At 42.5% G+C, this 18,459-nt stretch overlaps 2 protein-coding genes across 2 annotated transcripts in view; one reads left to right on the top strand and one right to left on the bottom strand.

Annotated features, from left to right (window-relative positions):
• Positions 1 to 4,039: 4,039 nt before the first annotated feature.
• On the top strand, positions 4,040 to 4,610 carry FANCD2OS (FANCD2 opposite strand; the record flags this gene model as incomplete). The annotated part of the gene is made up of 1 exon (XM_081106499.1): positions 4,040 to 4,610. The coding sequence occupies exon 1, from the start codon at positions 4,074 to 4,076 to the stop codon at positions 4,608 to 4,610; it is 537 nt and encodes a 178-aa protein (XP_080962625.1). The 5' UTR covers positions 4,040 to 4,073.
• A 1,074-nt stretch (positions 4,611 to 5,684) lies between these two features.
• Positions 5,685 to 18,459, bottom strand: part of FANCD2 (FA complementation group D2) — a 64,141-nt gene continuing 51,366 nt past the window's right edge. Inside the window, exons 33-43 of the mRNA XM_081105685.1 lie at positions 17,828 to 17,958; positions 17,534 to 17,627; positions 16,924 to 17,046; positions 15,937 to 16,030; positions 14,645 to 14,716; positions 13,890 to 13,928; positions 12,846 to 12,920; positions 12,031 to 12,105; positions 10,932 to 11,078; positions 9,199 to 9,294; positions 5,685 to 6,075 (exon numbers count right to left, since the gene is read on the bottom strand). Of these exons, the coding sequence (XP_080961811.1) occupies positions 5,998 to 6,075; positions 9,199 to 9,294; positions 10,932 to 11,078; positions 12,031 to 12,105; positions 12,846 to 12,920; positions 13,890 to 13,928; positions 14,645 to 14,716; positions 15,937 to 16,030; positions 16,924 to 17,046; positions 17,534 to 17,627; positions 17,828 to 17,958 (1,024 nt within the window). The 3' untranslated portion in view covers positions 5,685 to 5,997. The remainder of the gene's footprint in view (positions 6,076 to 9,198; positions 9,295 to 10,931; positions 11,079 to 12,030; positions 12,106 to 12,845; positions 12,921 to 13,889; positions 13,929 to 14,644; positions 14,717 to 15,936; positions 16,031 to 16,923; positions 17,047 to 17,533; positions 17,628 to 17,827; positions 17,959 to 18,459) is intronic.

The raw sequence follows: 18,459 nt of genomic DNA, 5'->3' as shown, positions 1-18,459 counted from the left end.
AGCTTCTCAGACTATCTGGCCTTCCAAACGAGAATCTCAGCCTGACCCTTCCCCTGGTCCCCAGTCTCCCCACTTCAGCTTCACCCAAAGAGCAAGATGAAAGGTGACAGCTCTAATTTGTGTTATATCAGTGATGGCGAACCTATGACACGTGTGTCAGAGATGATACACGAACTCATTTTTTTTGGTTGATTTTTCTTTGTTAAATGGCATTTAAATATATAAAATAAATATAAAAAATACACATCTTTGTTTTACTATGGTTGCAAATATCAAAAAATTTCTAGCCCTAACTGGTTTGGCTCAGTGGATAGAGCGTTGGCCTGCGGACTCAAGGGTCCCAGGTTCAATTCCACTCAAGGGCATGTACCTTGGTTGTGGGCACATCCCCAGTAGGAAATGTGCAGGAGGCAGCTGATCGGTTTCTCTCTCATCGATGTTTCTAACTCTCTATCACTCTCCCTTCCTCTCTGTAAAAAAATCAATAAAATATATTTAAAAAAAATTCTATATGTGACACGGCACCAGAGTTAAGTTAGGGTTTTTCAAAATGCTGACACGCTGAGCTCAAAAGGTTCACCATCACTGTGTTATATAGTTCGCAAAGTGCAAGGCCAACGTCTGGGTGTTTAAGGGAAGGGCAGGTGGGCCGTTAGTTAATTCCTCCCCAAGTACCTCCTGCATACTGCCAGACACTGTGGTAGCCAGGCACCAGGGATATAGGAGTCAACTGGGTAGATCTGTCTTCCCTCAGCGGTCCGGGTAATTGAGTGATGCTGTCAAAGTTGTCGGATCACTCTTACTATAGTGAAAGGTTCTGTTTTTCAGCTTGTTGAGAATGGGACAGCATCGTCTTTCTGAGGTTTAATAGAAAGCAGAGAAAGGTTTTCAGTCAAGAAGTCAAGGGAAGAAGACATGCATCTTTTTTCTTGTTCTAGATAGGCGAGCATTTATATTAGTACATTCTGTCTCCTTGCACGGGGATCATTCCAATGTAGCAACAAAAGCCTTCAGAAGTCTGGGTAACTCTGCCTGAACACCTACTGAGCAGGTTTAATAAAGACTTTTAAACTAACGATCGGTCCCGGGATTTTGAAGCACGTTCCTGACCACACCCCTTGAAGTGGGTAGGCCCCTGCTCTGCAACTAGATCAAAGGCACATCGATGTAGCGCAGCAGGGAGGTGCTGGAGGGAGCGGGATTCGAACCTGCACTTCTGGACCTGGTATTCCAAGGAGTTGGCGGTGGGGAGTCCAGCCCAGACGGCCCCGCCCCCCTACTGCCCCACCCCCTTGCGCCGCTCGGGTCTCTAGCCGCCCCCGCCCCCCTCCCTGGTCCTGGGTCACAAAGGCGGTTGCCAGGCGCCTGCTGGAGAAAAGATGCGGCGGGGACTAGTAGCTTCCACTCTGGAGCGTATGGCCGTGGAGTTCAGCAGGTGAGCTCCCAGCCCGGATGGTGGGACCGGGCCTGGGCTCCCACCGCCACCTCCACCTCTTCAGCCAGAGGCCTCTGGCCCCGGCCCGCCCGGGGTAGGGGACTCCCAGGGAACAAGTCTGGTTTCCGGCTGGGACGGGAAGCTCCCCCCACAACAGGCAGCTTCAGCCCCTCGGATTGCAGTTTACAAGGACCTCAGCGGCACTTTGACGTTGCCTTCTCTTTCCCAGGTGGGGACATTGGGGGACCCGGTTCCTTGGAACTGGAGGACTAGTATGAAGGGGAACCCTTTTGGGCCAGAACACGGTGTTTCCCCTTGGGGAGTTATTAGAGCAGTTTGAATAGACTTCCTAGGTTCAGTCCCCCTTGGAGAGGATGACAGTGAGTTCTGGGTGGTAGGAGCGGGGGATGAGGTGAAGGGGGTGTGAACCATCTTTATGTAAACTTGGCTGAAAGTGGTGGAAAGACCTGGGGTGAGAAGCCCTTCTCATCCCATGCTGGTTCCGCTGAATACTTAGGCTGGACATTTGACAAAGCCTTTTCTTTTTTTCTTTTTTTTAAATATATTTTATTGATTTTTTACAGAGAGGAAGGGAGAGAGATAGTTAGAAACATCGATGAGAGAGAAACATCGATCAGCCGCCTCCTGCACATCTCCCACTGGGGATATGCCCGCAACCCAGGTACATGCCCCTGACCGGAATCAAACCTGGGACCCTTCAGTCCGCAGGCCGACGCTCTATCCACTGAGCCAAACCGGTTTCAGCTTCTTTTTTTTTATTTATTTTTTATTTTATTTTTTAAATATATTTTATTGATTTTTTACCGAGAGGGAGAGAGATAGTTAGAAACATCGATGAGAGAGAAACATCGATCAGCCGCCTCCTGCACATCTCCTACTGGGGATATGCCCACAACCCAGGTACATGCCCTTGACCGGAATCGAACCTGGGACCTTTCAGTCCACAGGCCGACGCTCTATCCACTGAGCCAAACCGGTTTCGGCTCTTTTTTTTAAAAAAAAACACCTCTAGCCCCTTTTGCTAAAGGTGAGTCAGGAAAAGGATACTTATTTTGGTCACCACCTTGCCATGGTTGTGTACCAGAGTGGCACTGATCCTGGTTGTATGCTCCCAGGGTCATGATCTCAAGCATCAGAGGCCTTTGGTAGGCTGTTTGGAATAGATAAGTACCCCTGGGGTGTCAGTGTCTCATCCTAAAGCAGCCCAGACATTTAAACACAGTATGCAAAAAGGCCAGCATAGGTCAGGAGACAGCAGTTGTAGGAAATAAACAAATCTCTATACTAACCACTGTTAGAGCAGGTCTTCTGGCTTGAAATGTTACCAATTCCTTTTAAAAAATGAACTTTACTGTCTCATAAAGGATGGTGGAGGTGTTAATTTGTCACACCATTACTGGATGGAATCAAATTTGCTGCTGTTTCCTTTTGGAGAAAAGAGAAGGGACAGAGAAATACACTTGGCTAAAAAGAAAAGGGATCTGTTATGTCCCTTAACATAATAGTGCATGCTCAATAAATGTTAGCATCTCCTGAATTCAGGAAAACCCTTTATATACTGACAATTTTAAGGTAGATTGAAGGAAAATCCAAGTTCTACTTGAGTACATTTTTGAGTTAGCAACATCCTCCCAGACCTTTATCTTCAAAGGGAACAGAAAAATAAAGTTCTTAGCGAGTGGGTCTCCCGTAGGTAAGAAAACAAAAAACACATCTATAAGAACCAGAAAAATCTTTAGAAATATTTAAAGACTGACCTTTAGAAACTATTTTCCTACCAGCCTGGTATACTTCCTCTGAGATGGCATAAGTAGCTCAGGGTTCTGAAAGAACAGCTCCCTTGTGTCAGAAAACAGGTTTTTAGGGCCAAGAGACTGTCTTGCTAATTAAAAATAGTGAAAGCCGAAGTCCCTTAAGAGGAGCAGTATATGTTCTCAAACTATAAGTACATCAGAATCCCGAGGGTTTACTTAAGCACAGGTTGCAGGGCCTTACCCCCATAGTTTCTGAGTTTGAAAGGTGCTAGTCCCGGGATCATATTTTGAGACCCACAGGTCTAAGTACATGGGATTCAGAGTCCCACATATTGGGTAAGATGGGGGCCTTTCTGAGCTTCTAATCACAATTAATGTCTCATCTTGAAGCGCCAGCAGCCTCTGCAACCTCAGAGGTGTCTTTAGCAGTTATCAACACAGCATAGATCCTAATGGTGAACTGGGATACTCCATTTAGGGCAAATCTACAGGGGTTGGCAAAAGTTAGTTTACAGTTGTGAATACACAAGTTTATTCTTGTATTATTTATTAACTATTGTATATTTATTATTATTGCCCACCTCTGTATTCCTCATCTGTAAAATGGGTTAAAATCTATCTTCAAAGACTTGTGATAAGGTTTAATAAAGTGTTAGTACACATGGCACTTGACAGATTCAAGACTTGTTACCATCCCTTACTACTCTTTAGAGATACTAGTACCCTAACATCTATTGGACTGTTTATGGGGACTAGAATAAGTTAAAGTCAATGTGAAAAAGATGTGAATTTGAATGGCCATGCCCTCACCAAAACCATGCTAGGGAAATTCCATGTTCTGATTCCTTTCCTTTAGACTATCAATGGCAGGATACCAGCTCTGGTCACCATGGACCCCACTGGATGAGAGCTTCCAATGGCTGCGGCACACAACACCTACACCTTCTTCCAAGCACCCCTTTAGGGCTTCCCCCTGCTTCCCACACACCCCTTCTGACCTTGAAGTGCAGCTGTGCTTTCAAGAGGTCACTCTAGTCCTAGACAGCCCATTCCTGGAACCTGGGGTGAGTCCCAAGTTACCCTGCCACACATCAGAGCTCCGAACCATAAACAACAAGAAAGGGCTGGTCAGGAAGCCCCAGCCTGTCCGCCTCACTGGAGTGGATTCGGTCTTTGGCAGGGTCATCACGGCTCAGCCTCCAAAGTGGACTGGGACCTTCAGAGTTTCAGACAAGTCAGCCTTTTGCAAAATCATCAGCCGGGAGCACCAGTGGCCCACTGGACTTAAGGAACCTCAGATTCAGATGACAGTGACCATGTGCAAACAGATGCTGCGCTCTATTCTCTTGCTGTATGCAACGTACAAGAAGTGTACCTTTGCCTTGCAACACTCCAAGTAAAGGGCCCCCCACCTGATTCCTGTTCCTCACACCATTCCCTTTGCTATGTGCCTGAAGCTTACAGAAACCTATCCATGTAAAGGAAACTGGCATTGCCCCAACCATCTTGCTTTTCTGTAAAGCAGTGAAAATTCAGGAGCCTCTTTCCTCCCTTCCCCTCCAAAAAAGGGCCAGTGACAGAGCAAGGAAGAACAATTTCCATTGAAATGTTGAACAACCATTTAAAAGAGAGTCAAATTAGCATTGACATGTACATGTGATAAAGAACCATTAAACAAACCATATAAATAAGCCTAGTGTGAACTCACTTAAAACATCCATAATGAACCGGGGAAACAAAGGTGTGTCAAGGAAGGAGACATCAATTTCGATATACCTGAGGATGAAGGGGTCAAAAATCTATACGTGGGTTAAGGATTAATTTTAAAAACAAAAAACCTCCTCTATTTGAAAAAAAAACAAACATCTAACCAGCCACCTCCTAATACCACTAGAGAATACCAAAGTGGGTAGAAATATTAACAAATATTATAAGAAAGTACCAAAAAATGTTAACAAGTATTAAACAATATTTGTAGCTCAGCAAAAACTTGGTAGCAGCACTGAAACTGGGCTTTCTGACCAAAGACGTGAGACTTTCCATTTTAGCTCAAGTGTACTCCTAATGTTCTAAGAAACTATAAGTAATTAGGTACATAGTTATAACTTAATTATAGGTATAACTCAGAATAATGTGGAAATAACCATTACATATACAAATTCAACATGCGAGTTTCATGGTGCCTTTTCCCCTTTTGTCTTACATCTACACGATGACCAAACGTTTTTTTAAAGCAGCCAAAATATTCATTTTTAACCTTATTTGGGCACTGACAAGAAATTTATCACTCCTCTAAAAAGAACACAAAGATCTTCTTATCGCAAAGAAAGATAATTCTTACAATAGAAAACATGATTTACACTGGTAGAACTAATGTTGGCACCGGTCTTCATTATTTTTCTGCTGAAAACCCAATTCAATTTCATCTAATCCCTGACTAAGTAAAGGAAATCCAGAAAGAGGAAAGAAGTAGCTGAAGCAGAACTTAAAACAATTTATTTGTAAAACTGGTACAAACATAAATTATAAAATAAATTCAAAACTAGCTCCCAAAGTCCAGAATCATGACTACTCCGCAGTACAGCACTGAATGCTACACTGGAATCCTGAGCCAGGGCCTTTAATGTTAGAGGATCTATAATATTCACTATTAAGTTGAATCAATAAAGCCCCCACTTTAAGGACAAAATAGGATGCTTCTAGTGAGAAAGGGAGACAGATTTCAAATCCTGAACACAAAATGCTAAGAGGCTGGCAGAGATAAGGAGGCGTCCATCTTTCTGTGGTCTAATCAGTGTCATCGTCGTCACTCTCATCACTATCTTGCTCCTTTTCTCTATCACTTGCTTCATCTTCTTCACCATCCTAAGGGCAAAGGATAATTAAATACTTCAGGTCATCTGAGTGAGCCTGTATAATACTGCTCTCACAGGACTTAAAACTATACTGTATCAATGTTACCAAAATTAATAAGTTTTAAATCATTCATCTGAAAAATGAGTTTTTTATCATGATCTCTAACCCAAGACTATGGAGGGAGGCCATTTGAAACTGATTAATGCCACTTGGCAACAACCAAATTTGCGTAATTTAAAGCCATGGTCCTTCTATTCTATTGCATGTATGTGACACAGGAACATAGTGGATATTGAATATAGAATGAAATATTTGTTAAAATTAAAAATTCTGGCCCAGCTGGTGTGGCTCAGTGGTTGGATGTCGACCTATGAACCAGGAGGTCATGGTTCGATTCCCGGTCAGGGCACATGCTTGGGATGCAGGCTCGATACCTAGTGGGGGGCCTGAAGGAGGTAGCTGATCAATGATTCTCTCTCATCTTTGATGTTTCTTTCTCTCTCTACTTCGCCCTTCCTCTCTGAAATCTGTTAAAAAACCTGAACAAAAGAAATTTAAAAATTCTGGCCCTGGCCAGTTTAGGTCAGTGGTTAGACAGCATCAGCCCACAGACCGCAGGCTCGAGGGTTCAATTCCTGACCAAGAGTATGTACCTCGGTTGTAGGCTCAATCACTGGCCCCAGTTAGGGCATGTGTGGGAGGGAACCAGTCGATGTGTGTCTCTCCCATTTATTTTTTCCTCTCTCTCTCTCTCCCCCTCCTTCCTCCCTTTCACACTCTAAAAAAACCATTGGAGCCCTAACTGGTTTGGCTCAGTGGATAGAGTGTTGACCTGCGGACTAAAGTATCATTCCAGTCAGGGGCATGTGCCCAGGTTGTGGGCTCAATCTCCTGTGAGGGGCGTACAGAAGCCAGCCCATCAATGATTCTCTCTCATCATTGATGTTTCTATCTCTCTTCCTCTCCCTTCCTCTCTGAAATCAATAAAAACAGAATTTTTTTTAAAAAAAATAATCAGTGGAAAAAATATCCTCGGATAAGTATTAAAAAAAGAAAAAGAGCCCTAGCCGGTTTTGCTCAGTGGATAGAGTGTTGGCCTGTGAACTGAAAGGTCTCAGGTTCGATTTCAGTCAAGAGCACCTGCCCAGGTTGTGGGCTTGATCCCCAGTGGGGGACTTGCAGGAGGCAGATAATCCATGATTATCTCTCATTGTGGATGTTTCTATCTCCCCCTCTTCCTCCCTCTCTGAAATCAATAAAAATGTTTAAAATATATATATATATATATATATATATATATATATATATATATATATATATTCCTGATGAACCCTCCGGCCCGCACCAGGGAGTTGCTTTCATTTCTAAAAAAAAAAGAAAAGAAAAAAAATTTGTAAATTAAAAATCTGGTGTACCTCAGCAGTAATCAAGCATCAAATTTTCTCTGGCCTGTAACTCTAATCTGGGAGGGATTTTAGGAGAAATAGGATACTGCCTGTCTCAAAAAAATTTTTTTTTTTTTTATGAGAAAAAGGTAGAGAGGTATACTATACAGAGGACCATATAATAGAATTTTTTATACTCGATGACCTTTCTGCAGCAGCCTCAAATTGCATTATAGAGATTCCACAGCAAGGGTTCTTAAATCTGAGTTTTTTGGTGTCTATAACTCAGCTGAATTGTATCCAAACTTTATAAACATACTAGAGGCCCGGTGCACAGATTTGTGCACCAGTGGGGTCCCTCGGCCTGGCCAGGGATTAGTGGGCCTCTGTGCTGCCACAGCCCGGCCTTACCCGCGAGCTTGTAGGTCTCCAGCCTGCTGTTCGCATTGATCCCATACAGCACAAAATAGTGTGGTAAACAGCAGGCAGCTCGGGAGGAGCCGGAGCCTGAGCAGGGCGCTGCGCCACTCCCACTCATCCTTGCCCCACTGCGCCTGCTGCCGCTGCCACTTGGGCATGCAGGGGGAGTGTCTGAGGGAGAGGCTCATAGGTGCACTCCCAGCCATCAGCCCAGCGCCTGGCACCCATCTGTCAGCTGAGCAGCGCTCCCGCTGTGGGAGCGTACTGACTACCAGGGGTCAACTCCTACATTGAGCGTCAGGCCCCTGGTGGTCAGTGCACGTCATAGCTACTGGCCAGTTGCTTAGGCTTTTAGATATATAGTCTAGAGATCCGGTGCACAAATTCGTGCACTTGAGGGGGGGGGGTGATCCCTCAGCCTGGCCTGTGCCTTCTTGCAGTCTGGGAGCCCTCGGGGATGTCCGACTGACAGTTTTGGCCAGTGCCACTGTGCTCACCAGCCATGAGCCCGGCTTCTGGCTGAGCACTGCTACCACCACGGGGCAGCTCCTGCATTGAGCGTCTGCCCCCTGGTGGTCCGTGTGTATCATAGCCATCAGTCATTCTGCCATTTGGTCAATTTGCATATTAGCCTTTTATTATATAGGATACCTTTTTCTCTAGCTTTCTTTAAAGTTTTAAAAATATCTGTATTATGCTGGTGTGGCTCAGGGCATATGACCAGGTTGTGGCTTGATTACCAGTGTGGGGTGTGCAGGAGGCAGCTGATCAATGATGCTCTCTCATCACTGATGTTTTTATCTCTTTCTCTCTCCCTTCCTCTCTGAAATAAAAAAAATATATATTTTGAAAAAGTATCTGTAGTAGTCCAGAAAAGAATAAGGACCCCTACTCTTATTTTAGTCCTCAGTAGTGGCAGTTTTTGATTCTGTGCTTCTACCAAATGTATTCACATTTCTATTTTATATAGAACATTTAAATGGTTTAACTCATTCTTCTCAATATTCACAGAACATTCTGTCCTCCCTTCTAAAATGATTTTAGACATGAATTCAGAAAAAATAGGTTATAATGGAAGGGAATTTTCAACTCTATAACACATGCCACAACTTGAGATACTCGAGAATGATTTTAATTGGGAGGGTTTTTTCCTTGCCCCCACAGAACTCATAGAAGCACAGAAGCTTTCTTGGAGGGAGGTGATGAAGATAGGCATAGAAGCCTTTGATTATAAACAGAAACAGGGAAACTTCTGCACTTTACCAACTCAGAATAATTAAGGAAATGCAACATCAATGCCACACTCTGGTGCCTTATGTAGAGATACCTCCGTTGCTTTGCTCTTGGAGACCTGGGATGATGTGTCATCCTCGCTCTCATCTGCTCTGCTTTCCTGGGAATTCTGTGATACAATCTCTTCACCCTAAATGTGGACGGTCCAAGATAAATGGTGGGGTTAAAGTGATCACATGTGGGAGAAATGCTTAGCTTATGGGCAATACAAAGGAAGATATTCTAGCCATTCAAATGTCATCAAACATGGCACCAAAGTAGGACCCAGCATCTAGAGAAGTGATCCTCAACCCAAAGTTTCTGAGATATGTGTGGCTCTGATACAATACACAGTTTTTACAAAAAGTCCACCTTTGTATTCTAATATCATGCTAGATTTTACAAGGCTAGACTCTCTCAGTTAATGTTGAATTTAGTTCTAAAATTTCCCAGATACCTTAAGGTATATAAGCACCAACACACCAACCATGGGTGGCCACATAGAGGCTGAAGGAGAGTACACTGAAGTGATTTAAGAACAACTACTCTGGAACAGAACTGTATGGACTCAAACCTTGAATCCACTCACCTATTGCTTAATGACTTTAGGTAAGTTACTTAACCTCTCGGAGCTTCAATTTTCTCATGGAAACAATAGTACTTATCTCATAAGATTGATGTGAAGAAAGAAAGCTAATTCTATGGGATGCTATTTTTTTTTTTCACATTTAAGATTATAAAGCTCAGATACCAGTATTATAAGCATGATTAAGGGCTTGGTCTGGCCGGGTGGCTCAATGTTGAGCATCGACCCATGAACCAGGAAGTAAAGGTTTGATTCCCGGACAGGACACATGCCTGAGTTGTGGGCTTGATTCCCAGTAGGGGATGTGAAGGAGGCAGCCAATCAATGATTCTCTCTCATCATTGATGTTTCTGTCTCCCTTCCTCTCTCTGAAATCAATAAAAACATGTGTGTGTGTGTGTGTGTGTGTGTATGTATGTGTATATATATATATATATATATATATATATATATATATATATATATAAAAAGAAGAAGGGCTTGGACCCTACTTCAAAACTGCTATAACTCCAAAGCAGTACTATAAGCAACACGAGATTTCAGTCAGTCAAGACAGCTGAAAGATCTTGGAAATGCTCACTTGTTAAAATTAGTCAAAGAATACTTTAAGACAGACTGGTTTAGAAAAAAAAAATCCAAAACAATTTTTTAAAGTTTGTCCATATACAAAAATGTTATTATGAATCTACCCTCAGTAGGACTTATAGCAGAGGTTCTCAACCTGTGGGTTGTGACCCCTTTGGGGGTCGAACGACCCTTTCACAGGGGTCGCCTAAGACCATTGGAAAACACATATATAATTACATATTGTTTTTGTGATTAATCATTATGCTTTAATTATGTTCAATTTGTAACAATGAAATTGGGGGTCACCACAACATGAGGAACTGTATTAAAGGGTCGCGGCATTAGGAAGGTCGAGAACCACTGACTTATAGGTACCTCTCTGGCTGAGGAGAGAGGTTTTATGGATCTGGTTTCTCTATATCTGAGGCCTTGTTGGTATCAATGGCATGTTTTGGTGCCTTTGCTGGCTGGGATGAGGGGTGCAGCCTGTGACCAGGGCCCATAGGCAATATACTCTAACTTAAAGAGCTAAATGGCCCAGACTTAAGAGAAAAGCACATCATCTCTTACATACCTCCCAATGCTCTCACAAAGAAAGGGAGTAGGAGATTATCACTGGTAGGGCCCAGGCTTACCTGCAAGTCCCGGTTTTTGAGATTACCCAGCCAGAAAGCCTCCCTGCAATTGTTGAGGATAAGCATGGCTTTTACTCTGCAAACTAACAGCTCCAGGGTCTTTTTGAGAAAAGGCACATGTTTGGTGAGTTTCATGTCCTGATGAATCTGAATGGAAACAAATGCACCTAACTCATCCGGTTTCTCATCATGCTTCCACATTTCCTATAAAGAACTTGCATTCCTGACATTCTGAACACTCTAGAAGAGCATAAGCCTTGCCAGTATAGGCCAGAGACATGTCCCATCATACAGCAGTAGTTTGGCAGAGTACTACAAGGAGAGTGACAGTTGTCTTTCAAGCTAAGAGGGCTTAGAACACATACCACCTCTAGGTTTCTCTTCATAACCTCTCGTTGACTATCAATGAACTGACCTAAAATATTCTTGAACATGTATTAATTATACTGATATTGAACAACAGGTATCAATCCTGTTTAGCTCAGAGAGTTCTTAAAATTTCACTGTTCAGTACCTTCTAAAGTTAGAACCAGGGGAGGAGGTGAGTAATAAAAACTGGATCCAAAATCATTTGGTTTGCCAGTGACTGCAGAACTCTATGGTTCAGACAAAAAGAGACAATGGTTCAGCTGTAGTCGGCAAGTGGAAAAGTCCTTTAATGCTAAAATGTTCTCACAGTAGATAGATGTGTTTCTTGACAAGCAGCACAGCTGAAAAGTGCTAAGGATAGCTACTTTTAGAACCACCTCTTGTCTCCCACAGAGTCATTACTTACATAATTCCTCCTACCCTATGTATTTTGTAGCAGTAACACATACACCAATATTCTATCTCTCTCACCAAAGAAGGAAATAGAGCTATGGAGTTTGGGTCAAATTTCAGATGCAGAAAACTCCTCTCTAGATGATTGTCCATTTTTAACCAGCACCTAAAGATTTGACCACTTTAAATAAACTGCCTTTGGGCAGATACAGTCTCAGAACTAAAAGCTCTAGACATGTAAAAAAGGAAGAAGAAACTGAAGCCTATGTATCTCCCAATCACAACTGTTGATGAAGCCAACAAGCAGGTGGGTAATGTGATCTGCTTTTCCTCTTACCTTGGAATGCCCACACAGGTGATGAAGCAGCCTTGTGTTCAACTGGAAGGTTCCCAGTAAGCTCAGAACATCTTCCTATAACCAACAAAATGCGTAAGTGCCATTTGAAATACTCTCATTTCATTTTAGATGCAAGATACCCTTGCAATCAAGGGCTCCAAAAAGGATAAACCCTGGAAGTTCAACTGTGTATCAATAATCATCTTAATTTGGCCCTAAATAGAAGTGCTTTCTAACTGTCCTCCCTCCTTTATTTCTGGGTTATGAGAAAGCAATCAAATTCTGTAAGAGTGTTCTACAAAGTTCAATTTGATAAATATATGTAAGAAATCATGTTTTTATCCTATTTCACTACTCTAGCCCTGGATCCCACTTGACTAAAATAAAAACAAAAAACAAAACTCTCAAGATTATCCATTATAACAGCAAAGAGTTTATGAAATAAGTGGGTTTAAAAAAAATTATTCCTGAAAGTAGACCCAGAGAAGCACAAAAGAATAAGCAAACAACACACCGATAGAGGTCCTGGGAGTGCAGCAAAACAAGAAAATAAAGCTATAGGGAACGACCACCCCCAGATCTGGAGTAGAAGAAGGAAGGTGGGTTTCAAACAGAAGGGGTCTCAGCTCAGCCTACTTTGGAATATTCCATCTAAATGAGTGACAGGTGAAGTAGACCAAAGGTGCCCAGGTAGAAGAGGGGCCCAGAACCTGGGCAAATGTACTGCCCCCATGCCCAGTCCAAGAGACACCATGCATGTATCTTCTGAACAAACTGTACAGAGAATGTTTTAGTTCTCTGCTCTCAGTTCTTACCCGGTGCTTTCTAAAGCTGAAGTCTAGGAGCGGCATACACTGCTTCAGAAATACTTCCACAAAGAGACGCCCATACTGCAGAAAAATGAAACACTGGTGATGACGCTAGCTAAGGTCTTTCACCTAAAAAGCCCCTACCTGAAGCAACATAACATCATCCAAATACTTTATTTTTGTGCATAAAAAATAAATTGGGAGGTGTCCAAAAGGTTAATTTGGAGAATGGAGCTTAATGTAAAACTAAATGGGCCTGTTAACTATTCGCAGAATTAGGCAGATTTACCTAACTAACCTAGACACAGCTAATGGGGAGGGGCCTTGCTCACCTTAAGAATGAGGGTACAGAAGAACAGAGGGGAATCCCAGCTCCCTGGGGACAACTTACTCCCAAGAAGAAAGAAATTGGGTAGAGCTAAGAAAGCACATGCCCAATAGCCAAATTTACCAATCAGATAAGTCACTCCCCCTACTCCATCTCCTACACTAGCATCAGGATGGAGTGAGTAAAAAGGCAGAAGCCAGGAGATAAGAATATGGTGACAACCACTTTGAAGGAACCATCAGGAATGGGGAAAAGGCATTCTCCCCATAACACTCACTAGCTCTTAACCCACTGGATATACCATCAAATCTTGGGTTACTCAATTGAGAGTTCAGCAGTTATGAGGATATCAGCTCTCACATTCAAGAAGCCACCCATAGGCGTTATTTATTTAGTTTTTATTTTTTCTTACCCATGGCTTTAAAAAGAGGAATCATGTATTCCTCCTTCTCCCTGTTGCCTGGGAAGGAATGGCAGGGAGTGATTATTGTTCCTGAAGCCACACCTCCTAGTTCTAAAACTTGAACTAAAAGTTTTCAAAGTCATAGGAAAGCTGGTTCTTTTGTTATCCAACTAGTATCCACTGTTTTTTCTACACTATTATCTGTTAGCACACATTCTGGAGACTCTGGCTTGTGAGCAAAGTATTAAGCAATTCCTCCCAGCTGATGCCCTGTCCAGAGAAGAGTAAATACCAAAGTGGGCTCTGGTCATCCTCTCACCTTCAGACAGACATGCAGAACAGGACGACTATCAAACACCTGGAGAGATGAAAGGCAAGAAACCAAAGCTGAGGTCTGCTTCATTGAGCACCCCAGCTTCTTTCTCATGTGCAAAGCACAACTCTGGGTATGGTAGAGAATTCTAAAATGAAGAAGGCCTGTCAACAGTTAAATTAATCACAAAGAATAAAATAATCATCATTAAAGTTCAAGAAAAGGAAGAGGGGAGCAAAAAAGAACCAGTAATTGATTCCAAGTGGGATGTTAAGTAGAGGACATTATAGAGGTTCAAAACGTTGATCTGAAGCTTTAAGAAAGAGTGGATGAGAGTGGAAAGGAGAGTCCGACATTGTAAATTCAGGGAGTAGCCTGAGCAAAATCCCTGAAGAGGTGAGAGCAGAGTGTGTGCAGGATAATGAAGGCATTCATGGTTGGAAGAGGGAGATAGCAGGGTATGTGGCAGATTACAGAGGACCCAAGATGTGGGGGGACTGCGGGATTGACATGTGCAAGGAGCCATTAAATAGTAAGTATTGTGGCACAGATGATAAGGAGGAAGGGAGAGAAGGAAAAAGATATCACTTGGGGAGAGAAGAAGGGGTGATCCAGGATGGGTAGGTCCACAAGGGAAGACGACAGAGAGAGCAGGTCCCCAAGGCAGGGTAGGGAGAGGAGCAGTGAGAGTCCATTTGGAAACCAGGACCCTTGTTGGTTTCTGCAGCCAGTGAGATGGGTCAAGGAGCCTCCATACTCACCTTTATCAGGTTGATGAGGATGCTGAAGTCTCGAACAGCCATGTTCCAGTAGAGGAGCTTCTCTTCATGAACCTGGGGACAGCCAAATATATAGGTACCTCTAATCACAACAAAATATGTCTCTTTCTGTATTCCTACTAATACATGGTTCTTGAATCATACAAATATTCAGAGATAAGCCAATTACCCTGCTAAATAGATGAGGCAACTAGTGCACCCCCCAGATGGATCTGAGGCCTGTGTATATATGACAACATCAGGATACCTTATGAGACTTTCTAATAAAATGACTCCTCTTCAGTAATATCCAGGTGGAGAAAAGCCTCTGAAATATACCTACTGGCCATCAGCTCACTGTGGCTTCAGTGATTCCCTATTCAAGCCTGTGCTCTTAGTGGTTCCAGTTTAGTTCTGGTTAGCAGGCTATGAAGGCCCCGGACCACTGCATCTCAAACAGGCTTGTTTACCTCAAGCCGGCTCACGAGCAGCACACTGTCGGGCACATGAAGCTGCAATCAGACATTTTTTTCCCAAAACTAGGGCCTATGGAGCAGTCCAGGCTTTTCCCCGTGCAGTAACCAGGGAAAACAGAACCTAATCATCACTTCCAATTAGAAGGAAAGGATATGAAGCCAGAGAAAAAAATCCTGGCTCTCAGTAAATCAAAGGAAATAGCTTAGGGGAAACCCCGGACCCAAGAAAGTACAGCAGGTCCTTGAGTAACGGCATTATTTTGTTGTAGCAATGGGGGGAAAATCAATTCAAGCCAGGGCCACTTTCTGTACATTTTCCTCATGTCTGAATAGATCTTTTCCAGCACTCGTTTCCTCCCACATCCCAAAGATGTGCACATTAGCTTAACTGTAATGTCTAATGTTCCTGACTGTGTGTGTGTGAGCCCTGATGTGGAAGAGCATCCTGTCTAGGGTGGGTTCACTCCTTGCATCCTGAGCTGCCAGGATTGGCTCTGACCATCCTGACTCTGAACTGGTATAAGTGGATTGGAAAATAATTACCTTACTTGTTTTTATCAGTCTTTCTTAAATATATGTATAGCTCATATTCATTTCAATGTTTAATAAGTATTGTAGGTCTTTAATTACAAGTTTGGTTTTGTGATCAGAAATATGCTGTAGAAACTGAACTCTTGTGTATATCAGTTAGCCTATGGTAAAACTGGTTCAGTTATACAAAGTTTCACGTAAAGGTGTAGTTTCCAAGAACCTATCAACGATATTGAGGACTTACTGTAATCCAAAGTCTATTTCTTGGGGTGGGAGTATTTGACTCACCTGCTGAGAGTCTGCTGCTGTGCCAGCCTGAAGACCTTTGACTGTCTTCACTAGTTCAGCCATCATTACACGGAAGAAAATGACAAAGGTGTGCCTAGAAGAGGGAAAGAGCATGAATGCCCACACAATGATGCACTGGTTAGAAAGAGCTACCTGGGAAGAAGCCAAGGAACCAAATGTTATTTCCTTTCCCACCTCTCTGAATGTCCTTTCACTGGGGTTGACTGTAAGAGGAGGGGGAATTGATAAGAATTTAAAAATGAGCACAAAAAGATGGCCTCTGAAACAATGGAATTAACTTTATGAAAGGAGATAGTGTGGTGGTATAGAAAGAGCAGTGGAGAAATGGTGAGAAAATCAAATTTTAGGTTCCTAGTTCCATACTTATTTTATTGCCCAAATAAGCTTAAATAAGTTCCTCCTCTGACCTTCCTTTTCCTCATTAGTAAAACAAGATTAATGATACACCTTACAGAATCTTAAAAAGATCAACTGAGATAAAGAATGTCAAAAGTGCTTTATAAACTGTAAATACTACACAAATGTAAGATAACTATTAATATTAGGAGACACAAAACCCATTAAGTGAGCCCTGGGCAGTGTGCTCAGTGGTTAGAGTGTTGCCGTGCATGGAAGGGTCGTAGGCTTCATTCCTGGTCAGGGCACATGCCAGGTTGCCAACTCAAGCCCCAGTGAGGGGCATGCAGGAGGCAGCCAATCGTTGATTCTTTCTCATTACTGATATTTCTATCTCTCACTCCCTCTCCCTTATTCTCTGAAATCAATTAAAAAAAATAAAAATAAAAGGTCCTTTCACATAACTAGGCTGAGAGCCCCTTAGAAAGAATGCATAATGGACATCCCATGTGTTAACTGAACCTACTACCTCTCTCAGGATCAGATGAAGAATAAGGTAGTTACTTGGAAACTACATATATTGGACAGCATGACCGTACTGAAAAGAACTGGAGGAGAGAACTCTCTTACCTAGTCAGCGTAGGGAATGTGGAAGAAGATGCATCTTTAGAAGAGTTCATCAGTTCTGGAACACCAACACCAGCAATCTCCTCTATGGCCTTCAGAACACTGTCTGTGTGCTCCAGGTAGATGCTGCATTGACAGCCACAGAAGTATGAACAAATGTTACAGAATTTCTAAACCAAGATTTTTTTCTTGATCTATTACCAGGTATTAAGCTTTAAAACAACTACTAACATTAAAAATATTTTAAAATAAAGGTTCCAGAAACATGACAGGAGGCAGGAAAAAAATGTCTCAATTAGAAATAGTTAGACACCTTGGAAGTGATGAATGTCTTGGATATGGTAGGCAATAAATAACTGACTCGCTGGTTAACAAAGCAGGATATAACTGCAGACTCCTCTTCCCCTTTAACTCAATAATAATAAAGATAATGGAAACAGAACTAGAGGATCTTATGATCGACCTTTCCTAAATTTTGTTAATTTCAAATCGACTTCATTGCTTCCAAGTTCTCCCTAACCAAGGTAATTTCTTAGTCTTTGCCCAGATGAGGGACCCCAACAGTGGCAAATGGAAGACTGCTTAGCTCATGGAGAAGAACAGAGCACCTTACCTCAGCAAAGCATGGAGCTGGTCATTAAGAATACTGCTCTTCTCTCTTTCCCCACTTGGCCACATCCGACAGAGGAAATGTCTGGCAAGGGAAGCTGTTGGAGAAACAAGACAAAGTTATCTCATGCAGGCCAGGCTGAGGGAGACCTACCCGCCCCCCCCCCCCCCCGCAACCCCCATGCACCAGGCATAGTGCATAGTTTACATATAAGGTCTTAGGAAGCCCCAAGCTTACGAGCTTGAGATATTAATCCTATTTGTGAAGGGGGAAAAAAAGAGAATCAGGGTAAATCACCAATTTTTTCTTTGTTCTGAGTAGGATTTCTAGATTTCTCCAAAATGACCATCAAAAGTCTGATGAGATAAAGAGCAGATTGGAAACTAGGAATGCTGTGATGGAAATTCTGCAAGTAATGGAAGCTTTGGCTGTAAGGAAAAAAAGCAAAAACAAAAAACAAAAAAAGCATCACAAGTATAATCTAAATTCATGAGTTATCCAAGTCCATTTAAGTGATGGTTAATCAGAACCCTCATTTTCAGGTGCTTTAGTAGCAACCTTCTTTCCCTGTAAGAGAAAGCCAGAACAGTACAGAGTCCAATGGGTAGAATGCTGGCCTTGAAGGGGTCATGTATACAAAGATTCCCATGTACTAGTCTAGGCCATGTTTATATGTGCAACCTGTATCAATTACTTGCTCTTTAAGGCCTTAAGCAACACATTGGAAAATGTTTAAATTCTGGGTTCATAGGGACAAAGCAAAAGGAAATTATAAAGCAGAGCTTTTAATAAATATACCATATATGGTCAGCTTTCAGTACACTGAGGTAACGGGAGATGGGAGTCACAATTAATCCAAAATTGTAACTGACATAAAACTAAAGTCAACTTCTGATTGACTGGTGGGAAGGAGGTCAAACAAATTTAAA

This window comes from Myotis nattereri, assembly GCF_964212035.1.
Source record: "Myotis nattereri genome assembly, chromosome: 14".
NCBI lineage: Eukaryota > Metazoa > Chordata > Mammalia > Chiroptera > Vespertilionidae > Myotis > Myotis nattereri.
Note: the sequence above shows the minus strand (reverse complement) of the source record. Positions and strands in the feature narration are given on the sequence as shown.